Source organism: Gallus gallus, chromosome 13 (assembly GCF_016699485.2).
Source record: "Gallus gallus isolate bGalGal1 chromosome 13, bGalGal1.mat.broiler.GRCg7b, whole genome shotgun sequence".
Classification (NCBI taxonomy): domain Eukaryota; kingdom Metazoa; phylum Chordata; class Aves; order Galliformes; family Phasianidae; genus Gallus; species Gallus gallus.
In genome coordinates, this window is record NC_052544.1 from 14,002,130 (window position 1) to 14,019,991 (window position 17,862).

Here is a 17,862-nt window from a genome sequence, read left to right on the forward strand (position 1 = left end):
GCATTTGGTTTACTGCTGAGAACAGAGCAGTTCAAGGCTGTCTGTTACCTTGACAGCTGTGAGGAAGTAAATGGTTCCCAGTGGAAGTAAACAAGTTGTTCTAACTTTCCTTGGCTGAGTCATTTGCAAGTCACCGTGCTAGGTACAGATCCACAGCGTGTATTGTATTAGTCTTCCAAAAAAGAGCAACACAAGTTGTAATGAAGCTCACCTCTCCTGTAGTAGATTACTGTTACCAGAGGCAAGAGTGAGAGGATGGCCATTAAAATCACTTCATTCATTTTTGTTTCCTTAGTGAGAAACACGTTATTGACACCTGTCCGCAGCATCTGTATATCATCTGCTCTTTCATGTTTTCACTTCATTTCCTTCTAGCTTGCAGTGCTTTTTCTTCCCTTTCTTTCTCCTCTTGAAGAGATAAGGAAAAAAACTTTCCCTATTGTGCAAAATGATTGAATTAACCTTTCTTATTATGACCTGTAAGGCAGTTGTGGAATGACAACCACCTAGCTGTCTTTCTTCTCTTGCATGCTGACTCAAACTTGGAATTTTGATATTAGCTATTGACCCTTTTAGAAGGAAGGGATTGCACACAGCTAGACAGTTCTCTATCAGATTTAAATAACTGGGCAGTGGCTTACTCAGCAGGAACTTAATCTGCAGTCTGTGTTGACACTCACTGTTCTTAACCAGCTGCTTAAGCCGAAGAACTCTGAGATAAAGAAACCAGTTCAAGATGACTCAAAATCCATACAGAAAAAGGAATAGCCGTTTTTATAGAAAAACATGATTTAAATTGTAGTCCCCTTTAAGCTTAAGGGCAACTTGATGTCAGTATCCATTTCTGAATTCCATAAACACAGAATTTGCTGATGCACCTAAGCATTTCTCCATGACTGCTGAGCCACAGTTTGGCTTTGGTGTCCTTGACTGGTTGGGTTTTATCTTATTTCTCATATCAGAAATCCAACTCTTCAAATGAGATGCATATTGTGTTATCCATAGTCTTATAAATGTGAGTCTTTTTTTATTTAAGCTGTGAAACAAGTGACGGTCAATATTCAGATGAAAGAATTTTATATCTAGTAGAGGGCTTAGTGACAATGTTCCTGTTCTTGCTGTAGGTGATGGGCAAAGTATTTCACAGGCCTTTGCTTTTGAAATGTGTGAGACAGATAAGTGGAACTCTCTAATTACCAGGAATAGTTCAATGGTAGCTTGTAGGTAGGCTATATTTTATGCCAGGTATTTAAATAATTGCTTTTTAAATTACATGACGTTTGCTTCCATGAGATACCTGTTAGGGTATCAGTGGATATTAATCATATACACTGAAGCCTGTATGGAAATCAAGAAGCAGGAAGCTCCTCTCACTAACAGAAGTTCTTTGACAGGTCGTTGTCTACGTGTGTTCATGTTCTACCTTACTCCTGTTCAAAAAGTCTATCAGTTGAAAGTGCTTATCCTGTCCAGCTGTAAAGGATGAGCAGAGCATAATGGCATGTGTATAACAGGCAGCTAACAGCACCTGTACCTCAGAGTGCCGTATGCTTAGGTTGAAATTCAACAGTTATAGATACTGAGCAACAGATTACTTTTACGTAGCATTTGCAGTTATTGGGCTTCAGAGTAGTCTGGAAGGAGAAGCTGGCAGAATTATTCCTACCACATTCATGGCAGAAGATACAAAATGTCTCTGGCCTTACATAGCTTCCTTTTCTGTAATTTAGGAGGAACAAGAGTGAATTTCAGGGATGTCCTTGAGCTTTATGAATTTCGTTCAGAACGTGTTGGGCAATTGCTTTTTATTGAAAGCTCAAAGAAGAGTATTAGAGTTTCAGTTAGATTTACATAAATGATAAGCTGCAACATTTACTTCTGTTTCGGGCAACTGAGTTTTTAGATTTTAAGGCTGTTTGTTTATGCTCTTTAAGTCCGTTTGTAGCCTTTTCTTTTGGGGAAGAAGACAGACTCGTAGGTGACTTGAACAAAATTCTGACTGTGAGCATCATTTAATGCCTACTTGCATATAATTAAACGAGCTTGAAATATTGCAGGGTTCACCATCAACCAAGAGGCGGGGGCAGATGTTACAACCCATCATTGAAGGAGAAACTGCCCACTTCTTTGAAGAAATTAAGGTGCGTACAATACACTATTTAAAAAATGCATCTCCCAACTCTTGTAGGAGGGAACGGGAGTGTTTTATATTTGTTTTGAATTTCTGCTTTCTCTTTCAGGAAGAAGAGGAGGAAAGTGACGGTTTGTCTGCAGACCTGAATGATATCTTAAAATCCGCTGTCCAAACACAGTCTGTTTTAAGCCCGGTTGAGAACTCGGAGTCCGATGTTGAAGATGGTCAAGAGAAACTGACCCGGGACCTTAGGCTGTCAAGCACCCGAGCTGCTTCTATGTATGTATAAATAAGAACTGACCAATTCTGTTGCAGAAGTTGTACTGATTGCACTTAGTCATGATACCAAATATGATGCTGGGTGGAAAGGAATGACATGTTCAGTATTTCTCAGGAGGTGTTTGGCTTAAGTGAGCATTATTTCCTCTGACATTGTCTGACTAAGTTCTTGTATCCAGAGAATTGTTTAGTATCTTCTAGATCTTCTTCAGCTTACAAGAGCTGTGTAGAGAGCAGGAAACGTACACCCTCTTACTAACTACTGGTTTGTTTTCAGTATTTCAGTCAGATTCTGTTTTCCTTACAAGCAGGGTGAATTTAGTATTAGTTCAGCTAGCTCGTTTTTTTTTTTTTTTTTGAGCAAGTTTTGAAGAAACTAAATTTTATTGTATGGCCAATGGTCTTTTTCAGGCCTGAATTATTGGAGCAACTGTGGAAAGCCAGAGCTGAAAAGAAGAAGCTACGCAAGACATTACGAGAATTTGAAGAGGAGTTTTATCAGCAGAATGGAAGGTTTGTTGAGCAGAAAAGCAGATGCTGGACAGCAGCTTCGCTTTTATAGCCAAATGTTTCTTTAGGTTTTTACAACTTTTGCCAAGTGAAATATGATCTAATCTTTACTGTGAGCAATCTCTTGAAGGGGGTAGCACTGTTGTGTGTTTTTAATAGTGGAGGAATCCTACTCTATGATTTTGTTTTGTGTTACAGTCTGGAAAGCAAAATGGTGAAAATGAAAATAGTATCAGAGTTTTTTCAAGGTGTATCACCTCATGATCAAAAATAATGTGTTGAGAAAAGGCAGTTGTTTTCTTGACTCATTTCAATACATTTCTTATTGTTTTCTCATTTAACTAAAAACTCATGGACAATTAGTCATGCAAATTTCAGTAACGTGCCTTTGTCATACGCTTGCTGAATTCGAGACATAACTCCTTTTGACTTTAATGGCCAATGATAGAGTTAATAATGAATGGCTTAAAAATAAATCTTATTAATAGACTAATTTATTTTAAGATCAATTCTATGCCATCGATTTGTGAGTCAGTCTACATAGTGTCAAAATTTGACTTCACTTAAATTGACTTGGGTTTTTGTTTGCTGTATAAACAGAACCTGAAATGAAAGCCTTCATATCCTGTTAATAAAAACTCCAGAACTTAAGAGAATGGCTTTTAAACTGTGCTGGATAAATGCTGCTGGGCAGTCGGGTGTTTTTTTTTTTTTTTTTCAGGTGATGGCAGTCTTAACTACAAGAGCCTTAAGTATGATAGTCTGTTATTGGTGAACTGTTTGGCAGACATTTCTGTCTTAAGATAACTGTGTGTTTCTGCTCTTGTTTTATTTACTGCATCATGGAGGATTTTCCTGAAACTTATGTGTTTTCTTTTACAGGAATGTACAGAAAGAAGATCGGGTTCCAATGCTTGATGAGTACAGGGAGTACAAGAAAATTAAAGCCAAACTTAGGCTGTTAGAAGTCCTTATCAGCAAACAAGATTCTTCAAAATCAATTTAACTTAGGTTCCTCCAAACCATTGAATAACATTTTGCTTATACTACCACTGTACTTACTGAGTGCTTATGTTCATATATCATGCACTGTTGACAGAATACAGTTTGTGCACTTTATTGTGGTGCCACTCTAAGTTGTTTGAAGGGTAAGTAGGTTCTGTCTAGAGAGCAAGTAAGATCTGTAAATTTGAGACTGCGCTATCCAACTTTAGCAAACACAGTTTCCATCAACCTCTTTTGTATTGGATGCATCCACCTTGTTCCAAAACAACCATAGCATTTTGTTCTTTGGCATTCAAGAACTCTGAGACTTCTATTACCAAACTTTTGCATTATAGAAGAAATTATTTATACTGTAATGCTATACTGAAGTACTCTTGTTGCCTATTTTATTGTAGGGGGGGGAAAAAGCAAATTAAAAATACGTCTCCCTTTTCCTGGAGTGTTTAAAAGCCAACCTGTAATCCCTTTCAAAGAACTGCTGTGGAACAACTTTAATTTCTAGTAATCTAAATTGCATCTATAACAGTAATGATTAACATCTATGGATTTTGCTTGTTAGTGGTCACATTTCCACCTAGATAAAGACGACAGTGGACAAACAAGAAAGTGACCTTACTTGGTGTCTTTTAAAACTTGGAAAACTGAAAAGTTATATCACATGCTGCCTACAAGACTTACGTTACTGTCGTAAATCTTCTTGGTTCTTGTTTATCAGCTAGTGGTGGCATAGTGTTTTGTCTGAATTGGATACTGCATCTCCTTTTTCAGTAGATTTGAGGAACTTAACGCACGTTACAGTGTATGAGAAATCTGATGTTGCTCAGACTTGTGTAGCTCCAGCAGAAAAGTGCTGGCTTAGGTCAGTTAAAAATCCACAGTACCTGAAATAAATATGTTATCAAGGGCTAAAATCAGCGTAGTTAATGCACACCACAGGGTGAACTGACGGCTTTGAGTGAAGAAATTACTGCTGTTTATCATGGTTTTGTTTTACAGTTGGAGAATAAAAATATCTAATCTTTATGATATAAGCAAAACAGTTTATGGGCCTTGCATGATTTAGCTTCAGAGTTGAAACTAAATAATGTTTTGAGTATCACATCTGCTGTGCTGGATGATGATTTAGCTAGCTTTATGCTCTGCAGCAGCCATCAGCAGCTCGTTTTGATCTGGCAAAATCTAAGTGTTAATTTTAATTGGTGCTTTCTCAGTTTTTTTTTTTTCAGTGTATCAGTTTGATCGTGGCCATGTTTTGCATGCACCTACTCTCACTGCATGTTTTTATGACTGGCTAATGTCAACCTAGCTATTATTCACACTGCTTTATGAAAGACCAAAAATGAACTTTCTCCAAGTAAAAAGTGGCTAGCATGTAACCTCATAGACTTGCTATTCTGTCATGAAGCATATGAAATAGATTGAAAGTAGCATTTTAGTGCTCAGGTTTCATCTGTGTACTGTAGAATACTTCCTGTTTTGTTTTATTCTGCTTGTTGGCATGTAATTTTGGAATTTGGAAGAAAAGCACTAAAACTATTGAGCACTGGTGGTATGCCTTTTCTTTTTAATGGCAAAATGATGCGGGACCGTAGGGAATTATGAGGTTAAACTAGTCTTGAGACCATTTATCAATTTTATTCAGTTTCATTGTGCAATGTACACTTCAGTTCCTTTTCTATCAGTCTGCAGACACGGGTGTATCCAAACATTGAAACTAATGTGTACTGTATAGCGTTGTACATGAATGTTTGTGTTTTATATACCACATGCAGAATGTCAATATGCACTATTTAAATGTTTTAAATAATATATTCCTCCTTTATAATGCTTAAATCTATATGATTCCAATATTTTTATAAGTGAGTGAGTGATCAGACTGATTCCAATTCAGAATTAACAGCTGCTTTGTGTTTGTTATGCAGTGTTTGGCTGTTTATTCAGTATAGTAGATAAGCATGGCAACAGTTATGCTATGAGTGTGTTTTGTGCCATCCTTGTTGAGCAATAAATAAATGGTAGAATTAGGCATTTTGTGATATAACAGTTTTACTTTGGTAAAAGCAAAACCTATATATCTATATGGATATATAGATATGGAATATATATATAACTAAACCAGATGTAATTGCATTGCTATGTCTGGTGCTCATTGTATAGACTTTTATAATAAAAATACCTTAACCTTTATTGTCATATATCTTTGTTCCCATCATGCTTTTTCCCCCCCTCTACCACCTCTTAAAAACAAGTGCTGAGTCCTTCAGTATTCCTGTTGGTGTTTGTAGTGTCAGGGTGTTGCTCAGGCAGGTCTGAGTCACACAGCCTGCCAGCAGAGCCACTGGCGGTGGCTCTGGTGCTCAGACAGCCCTTAATGAAGCTGCAGCAGCTTACGCCTCATTCTACCTCCTTAGACTGTGCCTCTCAGCAGAGACAGCAGCCAAGTGACCACACTGGCTCCTGACCTAACTTTTGGCATGTTGCAATGGGGGCTGCAGGTCCTGCTAAGTTGCTGGGCTGGGCTGTGATGGTGCAGGGGCAAACTGTGAGCCTTGATCATTCCTGTTCCTGCAGTAACCACTTTAGGAGGAGACTGGGCAGAAAGCTGATGAATTCACTGCCAGTGAATACACCTGCAGCTGATGAGCAGAATTGGTTTGTCTCTCTATCTATTAATGATCTCTAAGGCTCAAAATAAGCATTGTGCTTAGCAGTTACCACGGTGTTTGTGGCTAGTAAACACTGTCATTGCACACTTCTGGACAGGAGGATACTTTTTCTCTTGTCAAATGGCTGATTCATAGCACATTGGTTATGGCATGCTCAGATGGTGGTTGGATGTGTTTTATTCTGTTTTGTTTCTTCCTCTGGCTGAATCTCTCCAAAGAACAAATATTTATAGCTACGTATGAGTGGATTAATGGCTACGTATGGGTAGGTCGTGTCTGGCTAGAAGGTAACACCATGTCTCTAAGGCAGTGGGTACAAATGGAATAAAAAGAGACTTTTTTCTAAGAACTCAGGTTAGAAACACAATGCCCTCTAGCGGTTCCAGCCATTAAGCACAAAACTTTTTTTATTTTCTGAAAGACTAATTTTGCCTTGGAGGTGGTGGTGGTGGTGGAAGCAGTAAGAAGGTGCCTGAAAGAATTGCTGAGAAATAAGCATTGCCATTGGCAGCAGTGTATTAGCTAAAGAAAGTGGTCTTGAGGAGTCAGGGTCAATGAGCCATGTGCTGGACTGTTACTTGGCAACTGAAGATTAGATTGGGCCACATAGCTAGAGGCTGAGAGAGATGTACGAGGCAGGCCCAGGGAGCTTGCTATCAGCTCTCTTGGTTACTAGAGCCTCTAGCTTGTATCGATGGCTCATAGCTGCTCCAAAATGAGGCAGCTGATTAAGAAATTTGTAGGGATACCTACTCAGAAGTCTGGTGAGAGCAAGGTTGAAGAACTAGCTGAAACTCACAGGCCAGATTGTGAAGTTACATTAGTATACCTTTAATAAGAGTTCTACTTTTCATACACAAATATAAACACACATAAAAAGTGTAAAGGTGCAGGGGAAGAATTGTTCTTTCTTGACTTTGGATTTCAACTGTATGAAGAATAAGGCCATCTCTGTTACCAGATGAGCTCATCCATTTTACTGTGTCGTCTTGCCTGAAGCGTTCTTCAGCTGTTGCATGCTTTTCATAATCCTACTGAGTTTTGCATTAGCACTGTTTAATTCCTTCTCCAACTCAGATGTTTGTCTGAGGAGCCTATGACACACAAATACAGGAACAAATCCTTGTGATGCATTCCCCTTAAACTTATATTTGTAATCTTTGTGTTTGCTCACTTGTATTCTGTCTGCTGCCAAGGGCCTTAAGTCCTGAAATACCCTGCCCCAAGCACAAGGCCTTACAGTCTTTGTCGCCCTCTGGGCAGCCATAAGGAGATGTTCTAGAAGAGAGATAATATTTTAAATTCTCTTCTCACCTCAGTCCTGATTAACACCCTTAACAACTGCTCTACTAAATGTATTTTCTTTGTCCACGTTTTTCCCTCTCCTAGGGTGGCTGTTGGCAGCTGTACAAGAACATTTAAAGTAATGTCTTGAGTTCGTTGCCTTGGTGTTGCTCTCCTGTTAAGCTGTTGCTCTGTAGAGTTTTAGCTAATTGAAGTCAGGGCTGATGCAGGCACCTGGGGATGGGAGAACAGGAACAGGCTCTCTCAAACACTTACCGCTGAAATTCTTCAGGGGAGACAGAGCTCTGAGAAGCAGCGACTGAGTCGGAGCGATGAAGGCTCTCTTTCTGTAACTTCGGTGGCTTTGGATGCCTCTACTCAGCACCAGAGGGAGTGGGGGAGGAAAACAAAACAAACAAAACAAAAAAAAAACCAAGAAAAATCACAGTGGCTTTACTTGGACACTGTCACTCATGCAGGGAGGGAGACGTGCCTGAGCAGGAAAAGGTATATGCAGCCTGGGGGAGAGAAACGTTCCCATAAGGAAGTGGGTTTTTCTTCTGCCTTGAAATGATAGAATGTAAGAATACGCTTATTTTCACAAGTGAGGGACTGCAGCCACTGCGTAGTGTTTATAGCTAGCTATGGGGCTTTTCCTTTCTGTTGTAGAATTGATATCTATAATTTTAAAGATGCTCTGGAAGTGTTTGCACTAGCTCACCCCAGATATGGATCTACCAACGACTGCTGGAAATCTTTTTGTAGAGCAAATGGAAATAGTCATTACTGTGCTGCAAATGCAGCCTATGACCTAACTGACTGTTCTAAAACAGGTTTATTTTCCATAATCCGTTTCAGTTTAACATTTGGGCAGATGCCCACCTCACAACTTCCTACTACTGCTAAGACACGACCACAGCCTACTGCCATCTCTGCTCTTGTATTTCATGGCCTTGTCTGAACAGAGCCCAGACAGGCTTCCATTTAACATTTGGGCCATAATTAGTGATTCTCATTTATTTACAGCTCTATCTTTTGCTATTTCTGTGTTGTTAAAAATAGTATTCTGTGGAGGAAAAAGCCTTTGTAAGTAATAGTGGGCACAACTGTGACTCCTTTGGCATTAGTCAGCTTCTGAAATATAACCAGTTCCAAAGAATATAGGAAAAAAATAAACCTTACCTTTTCATGAGGGCTGCCTCCTTTGGAAGGCTTGGAAGTATCCTTTCTTTTAGTGGATGGAAATTCCTTGCTTCTCATTCACACAAATGAAAAAGACAGAAGTCCTGTGAGAATACGTCTGAATAGGGGCTAACAGAGAATGCTTTAGCTTGGGTTGAGATCTTACCTTTCCAGGTTCTCATCTCCTAGATCTGTCTCTGGTTTCCTCAATTTGAGCTTGACAAGGGCTTTATTGTAGCTCTGGACAAAGAATGTTAATGTTGAGCATGTTAATTGGCTTGTGTTTACCCAGAGATACTTCTTCATAAGGATTTGAGTGCAAGTAACAAACCTGATCGGCATGATGCCTTGGCAGTCGGAAAAAAAAAAAACCCATAAGACTTGGTCCTTACTTGGTTCCCTTGGCTCAGAGAACTCTGCTACATCTTAAACCTGTCATTAAATCCATGAAGGTACTATCCAGCCAAATCCAATAAGGGTTTTGGTCTTCCAGCATATTCATTTTCATCTTTCTGTTGACTAGGATTAGGAGAATAAGCTTGGGTGGGGGAAACTAAACTGTACTTTTCTTTTAGTGATGATATCCCCCCAAGAGAGCCAAGTGTAGGCTTTTGGTGTGGGGCCCCTTTGCTTCAGTTTCACTTAGCAATATCCCTAAGCTCGCGTGCAGAGAAGAAGTTGAGTTTCTCAGCTGGGAAGAATAGCAGAAGTAAGCTTTGAAAAAAGTTGATGTCAGGATATATCACAAACCAGGGTGGTCATAAATACTCTTTTTAAAAGGGTTAAGAAAAGGTAGCTTCCTGCACCCTAGCTCATCCAATTGAGTCAGTAATCATTATTAGGAGCTCCAGTGCATTTAATAGAAGGATGTTATCTGTCAAACATTTATTTAAAGTGAAAAAACAACTGTTGGGTGTTCTGAAATGGTTGTGGCCTGGCTGCTTAAGGCTCTCTGCTGGTGATGTAGCATAGAAATTCCCCTCTAATCTTGATTTCATTGGGATAGTTACAAAAGCATTAACTTACCTGTCTGAAGAGGTCTGCGATGTGGAGTTCTTCATTGGGAATCACTGCAAAGTCTGCTTTGACTTCTGAATAGGTGTCATTTATAATAGCTAGAAACATGTTCTGTACAGGAAGGATGCAGTTAGATATTTTCCTGGAAACTCTGTTTGTTATGCTAGGCTCATTGTTTTGGGGACTGTTCAGTGCTAAGACATGTAACTAATAGACTTGGAACAGCTTTGTTGGGTGCAGATATGCTTCTAATGCATTTAAATTCCCTGAGAATCTCCTGTTTTGGGAGAGGATTTGCTTATTTCCCCTGTGCAGTATTGGCTAAAAGGCCCACCTCCTTGGAGTGACAGATTTCCTGTTATATATTGTGCCTTTTTCAAGTGGTGTTTTGGACCTAAGTAATGAAAACACCAATCCAGCTGGTCTGGAACTACAGAGTCCCACCAAAGTCTTTAAACTTTCCACCTGACAAGGCTGAAACTTCACACTTCTCAAGTGCTTCCAAGTAAGTTTTCAGAAGCTAAAATCTCAAGAAATCAATAGTACAGTAGAGTGAAAGGTGCGATGTGTTTGTTCCATGGTGCAAAAGCTCTTTTTTTTTGGCTCTTTGGAGGAAGGCAGAGCTGTGAAATGCATTGCCAGCTTGTGCCAAAGAATCCAGACTGTCTTTCAGCTTAAGTGTGCTGAAGGGCAGACAGGGCAAGTCAAGCATTACAGGCAAAAGTGTAATCTTGGGGTAGGAAACACTGTCTCAGAGCACTACACAACAGAAGGCAGTCACTTTTCTCTACTGCTTACACAGAAGCATTTTTACCTACCAGCAAGACGAAGAACACAAAGAACACAAATGAGATGTAGTAAATAGGTCCAAGGATGCTGTTTACTTCTAGGCTTTCAAAATTAAAATCTCCCAGCACAATACGAAACTGTGAGAAACTGGCAGAGAGAAAACAACAAAACAACACACAAGACTGAGGTTGACTGGTTTCTTTTAAAGTATTTTAAACGTTATTTAAAAACAAATACAAAACGGTTAGAGGCAGTTGAGACTGATTTCAGTGACTACAATAATGGTGAATCAAGAGAAATCAGCATTACACTGCAATGGTAAAGTGGACATTTAGCACATATTTGAGAATTTAAAAATGCAAGGGATTTGTTAAGTCTTCTAGGGGAAAACACATTTATTCATGTTGAATAAATTGTTTTGCATTTTTATAATTGCTTCCTTTTTGTTCGAGCTCTAGAATCCCTTATCTTCTGTTAGAATAGAATGTAGTAGTACACGTCCCTGTGTCTCCCTAAAGGGGATTTATTTACTAGGTAAGATCCATATTCTGGATGAGGGACATGGTTTAGCGAGAACCATTGGTGATGGGTGAATGGTTGGACTGGATGATCCTGTGGGTCTTTTCCAACCTTAGCGATTCTATGATTCTGTATTGCAGCATCTTAGGACTATCTTGCATCCAAGTGGGTCCAAAATGGCTTTAGAAGTGTCATAGAGCTTTATGTGAAAAAACTGCTTTCAAACAGTCTGGGTATTTTGAAGATGTCTCTCTAAAGTTCTAAGAAATGTATCTGTAGGCTAAAACACAGTGCACACTGTGAGTAACGGATTGTCACAAGGTACAGGAACCATCACAAACAGTTCCAGATAGTATCTGGAACTGATGGATGGTGTTACTACAGTGAATGGCTGAAAAAAAATCAGGAAGAAACAATGGAGTCAGCATTTGGGGCTTGGGCACTCTTGGCTATGCAGGTGAATGTTTTCTTAAGAGCTGTGATTTCTGTTTCTGAACCCACTCAGCTTGTGCTTGGAGCCCCTGGGTCTCTCAAGCAGCTCTTTTGGACATACAGTGGCTTTGATAAGCAGCTTGTAGGGCCAACAGAATTGCTTTTACTTTATGAAATAGACCTAAGAGTTGGAGAACTGTACTCTTAAAATTCTGCTTATTGGAAGCTGTTTGTACCCTCCTCAATTTGGGGTTTTGCATCAAAAAGTTCAGAAAATTGCATACATGCAGTTTTGAAAAGTAGAGAAGTCATCAACTTGCGGCCCGAAGACCAGGTGGCTGAACTGTGCATAGGCAATGAAAATGATGAAGAACATGATGGCAAATCCAATGATGTCCTTGGCACAGCGAGATAAAGTGGATGACAATTGTGTCATGGTTTTGCTAAAGCTTACATACTTAAATATCTGCAAGAGAACAGAACATGTCGTTACTGGGGGGATGGGGTGGGAGGTGGTGTCAGAATGTATTGCATCCTCTTAACAGAACATCTGGAAGGTTATCTAATCCTAATTTACACATTAAGTCTTACCTGGAAGTAAGTTATTTGCCAGATGTTAATGGTCTGTATCTGTAAGGAGTACTGGGATTGGGTGTGTTTTTAGGGAGAAGGAATATTCTGCTGGGCTTCTGTGCTAAAGTTAGGAGCTCACAGACAGGCCTTTGGGTACTGCTATGTGTAATCAGCTCTGGCAGAAGTGGAGCCTTAGGCAAGGAGACCTCAGGACAGGCCACCCCTCCTGCGCCTGAGGATTCCTGTCAGGCAGTGTTGGTGAGGAGCTCTTTTACTTTGCCGGTGAAAACAAGGCTGAACAAAAGTCGTTTCTGATGGCAGTTGTGCTACCAAAGTGACAGTAATCACCTTGTGGGGAAGATGATGCAGGGCAACGTGCAGCTGGGGTGCAGAAAAGATGTAATGAGGAAGACTGTCCACACAACTGGCTAACAGTCAGTGTTCTCAAACAGCTTCTTCATGCAGCCTTGGCCTTGGAGGCAGGGGAAGACAACAAGCTAAAAGCTATGAGAACTATAAATAGCTTCACCTATTACAGCCATGTCATTTGTACAGTTCAGGCTGTGACCTTGATAATACCGAGTCTAGGAAAAAATTGAGTTTAAGGAGGCTGTTTGGCTCGTGGTTTTTTCTCAGCTGTTCAAATGGAGACAGCTGTCCATGTGCAAATTTTTTTTTAGATGGCCTTGGTATTTGTGTGACCCTGTTTATGAGAATGAGATAATTTAAAACTCTTCGGGAATCTCATAAACAAAATTCCCCATTCTAGCCCCACCTTTGCTGTTCACCCATGAAAAAGTGAATGTTTTAACAAGCTTAGAAGCATGGCATTTCTCAAGTACAAAAAAAAAAATATATATATATATATACAGATAGTAAGAGCCAATACCTTTATCCAAGCAAAGAAGACATTGATAGCAATCACGTTATCATAAATAACTTGCCAGAATGCAAGGAAATAGAAGTCTGGATAAACATGAGCATTAGAAAGGAGTTCTTCCATTAGCAGGGACACTTCTATAGTGCGGTAGATATTGAAGCAAATGGCAAGGATGGATACCTGTAGGAAAGCAGAAGCCAGTGAAACTGAGCACCAGATACATCCTTCTCTTCTGACTTGTTATTTTGCATAGGAAAGCCTGTATTGATTTCAACAGGCCTTTGATTAGATTTTAAGGACCTGAGCTTTTTAGATGTTTGGTTATAAACTGCATGTCAGACTTTCCTGGACAAATTATTTCTCCTTGTACTATGATTTGTACTACAACATACTGCATACGTTCTGATTTTACTGTGTTATGTGCTAATACTTCCCTGCTCTGCAACTAAAACAAGGTGGATGAGAAAGACAGTAAAGAGTGGAAGGGTCATGGAGCCACAGACCTCAACAGGAAGGCTAGAAAAGAGTTCAGGGAGGCTAAAGCGTGGTGGGCCTCTCCACTGGAGAACAGTAGGTGAGAGGCTCTAACCAGGAAGAAGGGTTTGGATGGTTCTGGTTTGACTGGTGTCTTGACTGGTGCTAGCCTGGACTGGCAAGCACGAAAGAACTGAGGAGCAGCTCACCGCTATCAGCAGCATATCCAGCCAGTTCCAGGCACTTCTGAAATATTCCATTTTCAGTCTTGTTATTTCTATTGCTTCCTGGATTATGAATGTAAGAATGAAGAGGCAAAAGGCAACTTCACAGGAAGCCAAGAAGTAATCATAATAGGAGACGTATCTGAGGAGCTTCACGGAGTGTATCTGAAAGGAGGTGAGAGCACCCCCAGTGGCAGGGAACTCCACCACCAGTCTGGAAAAGATTGGAGACATGTTAGCTACCATCCCTTTAATTGTCTCAGCCCTTAATAGTCTAACATCAAACATTACCTCATTAATATACCTGACTTGACTCCAGCTGGGACAAATAGGAAAACTTGATGATTCTTGCATCTGCAAGATCTTTTTGTAAGGGTTATGCTTATTCCCCTATGAAGGCATTATCAAATGGAACGGAAGGCTGAGAAGAACAGGAGACCTTGGGATAGCCACGTTACAGTGTTTCATGAAGTCTCTAAAGAAAGTCTCAGAGAGGATGTTGACCCTATCTTAAATCTATCCCCTTCAGTAGCTGACAGCAAGAACTCATAATACAGTCTTTGACCTTGCTATGACATCGATTCCTATGACAGCAGCAATCAGCTGTACAGAGCAAACACTTTGTCTGGAGAAGAAAAAAAGTTCTGGGTCCTCCCTCTGCACTAAATGAATTTCTGTATTTTTTTAATTAATTGCTGTCTTCTCAGTTACTGCCTGAGAAACACAGCTGTGTATGCCCGGGGTGATCAGTTTCTCCTTGTGTCCTTAAGGAAGCATCATGCCTCAGTAAACTGGATTTCAAATGTAGAAAAGGTAAGAACTCACCTGACTATACAGAAGAGGTTTATGTTAGCATTAAATGTTGAGAAGTCGATAAATACAGCCCTGGTACCATGAGTGATCCAACCGTTCTTCCTGAGAGACGCCAGCTTCTCCATGCTCTCCTGTTTCGATCTTGGTAAGGTGACTATAAATCCTCCACTTCTGTAAAAGCCCACTGATCCCCAGTACCATGGGGAGAAAGAGGAGGCAGAAACATACTTCCATCTGTGAGAAAGAGGAAAAGAAGGCAGTGAGCCTATGGGAAGTGTACTGAAGTAAGCTTTAACTTTTATTTTATTCTTGTTAGTTCTTCTGTTCTACTGCATTCACAATGAACGTTTAATCCAGACAGGTAAATAAGCACGAGGCATGTGACCTCAAAATACTCCCATTTCTATATCTATTCAGTACGTTCACAGAACTGCTCATCAGTCTGTATTCTGCCCAATGTGGCCTAGACAGTTTATTACCCTACAGCCTTCATGTATAAAAGGAATCTCTCTGGTTAATGCAGTTCGTTGTTGCTGTGGCACGTTTGCATATTGTTTCATTGACTTCAGTCAATGCTAAATGAAATGTGTGAAGCAGTCCTTCAGCTCTTACACAACGCTTTAGCGTGATTCTGGTTTATTAACATGTGATTTAATTTAAGGCTTCATATAACTGAGCATTTCCCCAGAGGTGTTAATGCTGATAGGCTTATTTTAACGTGTACTTTTGCTGAAATGGGCTCACTGTTTCCAGTTCTTCCTGTCTCTCCATTAGAAATTTCCCCATGCCAAATTCCTGTCTATACTATTGGCATAAAAGCAAATTGATGGTTAAACCCTGGGGAAAACGTAGTTCATTGCATGCACAATTTTTACTCAAGAATACTCAAGAACAACGGTGTTAAGGACTTGGTGAGGCTTTCAGAAACATTACTGGTTCCATCTGAAAATATCTCCATTTTGAAAATGCCTTCTAAAGATCCAAAAGATGCCACAAGAGAATCTGAAGTAGGGCGACTTACTCAGGCTCGTCCTTCAGACCAAAGTCGGACTTGTCTTCAGCTTTGTAACTGTATCGGGAGTAACAGCTCTTTAAGAAAGGCTGGAAATAGGGGTAGATGGAGCAGGTGTTGTTGCGCACCTTCAGCTGGCGGATCTGGGCTACTCCTAGCAGTAAATTCTCATAGAAAATGTAGCTGGCGTTTTTCAGGTCGGTTACCGTTCTGTTGTCGTACCATGTGCTCCAATAGAGCCCATCCAAGAGCGGGCCCTCTGCAAACTGTATACGCAAGTGAGGTTAAAGGCTCAGAAGATGTAAGTACCACAATCACCCTGCTTTTGAACATAAACCAGACAGGGTTCCCAGCTTGCTTACGGCTACGGAGTCTAAGGTAGGATACAAACAATGTTCAACACACTGTCTTCCAGATCTTTACACCTTTTTTCTTTATGAGTCCATTCTATTCCCTATGCAATGAAATTCCCAGAGCCATATAATGAGATTATCCTCAGTAAGACTACAACCTACATCTGTTTGGAGCTTCACTGAAAGATTACATTGAATTTTAAACCAATGTTTAAACACATAACTGTTCTGTGCTGTTTTAACAGGTGTTTGCTACTTTACTCTCTGAAGATCTGTTTTGAGGTATGTATTTCTGCCTAGGTTTTCAGTTATCTCAACCTGAAGGAAGCATTTATTTTTGGAGGTGGGGGAATCCTTTCTGTATCTTTCTTCAATGCAGGTAGAGCATTTCATTTCAGAAGAACTTTATCTAGAGTGCAAAACAGCATGCCCCCATAGTTTGGAACCATCTGAACACACATTACAACTGCTTTTAGTGTATCACCATGCACTGTATAGCGAGGACTCACTATTTTATGTCCTAACAGTAATAGACACGATGATATGAAGGAGTACAGTGCCACCAAATGCACTGATACAGCCTGGCATTTCCTTGGTGGTTGGCCTGTTGCTTTCCTATTCACACTTCATGACTGCTGTTTGCACCCAGCATTTCTACCAGTGCATTTTAAGGTAGTGCTCATCTTTCCTGAGCTGCAGCAATTCTGCAGGGGGGTTTGGGGAGGACCAGGAGCACACGCTGCTCCCAATTTATGCTCGCAGCTTCTTCCCCTGCCTGCTCCCTAGGAAAGCATTCGCACTGGAAGCCTTACTTCCCAGAAATCAGCCTGGCTCTTGATACTCCTGAAATTAATCCCGCTGCTTTCGGAGGAGGTCTGTTCCACAAAGAGATCTTCCATCACTTTATTCAAGTAATACATGTTGGTGCTCACCATGCCGAAGGTCACTGGGAAGGAAGGAGGGACAGGAGGGTGAGCGCAGCTGCGGGCGCTGAGGCTGCAGTCCCCGCAGGGCACAGCTGTGTGCGGACTTACTGAGGCTGAGGGTGACGAGGAACGTGATGTAGATGAGCAGCTCTAGCAGGGTCGTTTTCAGTTCCCTTTCTTTGCTGTAACTTACCCGGGCTGTTGTAGCACCTAGCGGGGAGGAAATAAGGGCGAAGAAAGAAATAACCGGGGGGAAAGAAAAAAAAAAAAGTGTTGCTAAGGTTTTGAAAACGACGGAAGTCAGACCTGAGCGCATCCCTGTCTGTACCTCAGAGCCCCCAGCAGCGCTCGGGTCCCTGAGGGGGCCGCCATGGCCGTGCCCCTCCCCCCACGCGCACGGCCGGGCCGCCCCCTCCTGCAGCTGTGAGGGCGGCGGGGCCGGGGCTGCTCACGCACCTCCGCCGCTCCGCCTCACGGCCACCACGGGCTGCAGCGCTGCCGCGGGCTCCATGGCAGCTCCGGCGCCGCCGCCTTCGAATCGCAACGGGCGAACCGAGCGCAGCCGGGCGGGGCACAGCCCGCTGTATCCCGGCCGGTGGCTGCCTCTGCTCAGAGCTCTGCTCGGGGGAATTCCATTCTGGCCTTCAGGATAGGAAGGAGTGGTGGCCGCGGCCGTTAACGCGCTGTGAGGAGTTGGGGCCGCGGGAAGGAGCAGGAGGCAGCGGCACAGCCCTGGGACGGTGAGAGGGCGGCTGTGTGTGAGGCCAGGCCGCTGGGCAAGAAAGAGGCA

General features: G+C 41.4%; 2 protein-coding genes across 6 annotated transcripts in view; one reads left to right on the plus strand and one right to left on the minus strand.

Annotated features, from left to right (window-relative positions):
• The window catches only part of FAM13B (family with sequence similarity 13, member B), a 40,688-nt gene extending 36,661 nt beyond the window's left edge, over nt 1-4,027 (plus strand). The window contains 4 exon segments of the mRNA NM_001277745.1: nt 2,058-2,141; nt 2,241-2,413; nt 2,825-2,926; nt 3,806-4,027. Of these exon segments, the coding sequence (NP_001264674.1) occupies nt 2,058-2,141; nt 2,241-2,413; nt 2,825-2,926; nt 3,806-3,929 (483 nt within the window). The 3' untranslated portion in view covers nt 3,930-4,027.
• Nucleotides 4,028-7,404: 3,377 nt separating this feature from the next.
• On the minus strand, nt 7,405-17,832 carry PKD2L2 (polycystin 2 like 2, transient receptor potential cation channel). 5 transcript variants are annotated; one of them, XM_414617.8, is made up of 14 exons: nt 17,529-17,832; nt 17,181-17,282; nt 16,959-17,092; nt 15,803-16,059; nt 14,794-15,015; nt 13,954-14,182; nt 13,280-13,450; nt 12,102-12,283; nt 10,896-11,013; nt 10,087-10,188; nt 9,227-9,300; nt 9,061-9,130; nt 8,155-8,252; nt 7,405-7,688 (listed from the first exon to the last, which is right to left on the minus strand). In XM_414617.8, exons 1-14 carry the CDS (start codon nt 17,581-17,583, stop codon nt 7,571-7,573), a joined length of 1,932 nt encoding a protein of 643 aa, XP_414617.4. In that variant the 5' UTR covers nt 17,584-17,832; the 3' UTR covers nt 7,405-7,570. The 5 variants fall into 5 exon arrangements, with proteins under 5 accessions (XP_414617.4, XP_046756426.1, XP_046756428.1 ...); XM_046900470.1 differs by having other exon boundaries at nt 9,061-9,133; XM_046900472.1 differs by having other exon boundaries at nt 9,061-9,133; nt 17,401-17,621.
• Between the last annotated feature and the right edge of the window lie 30 nt (nt 17,833-17,862).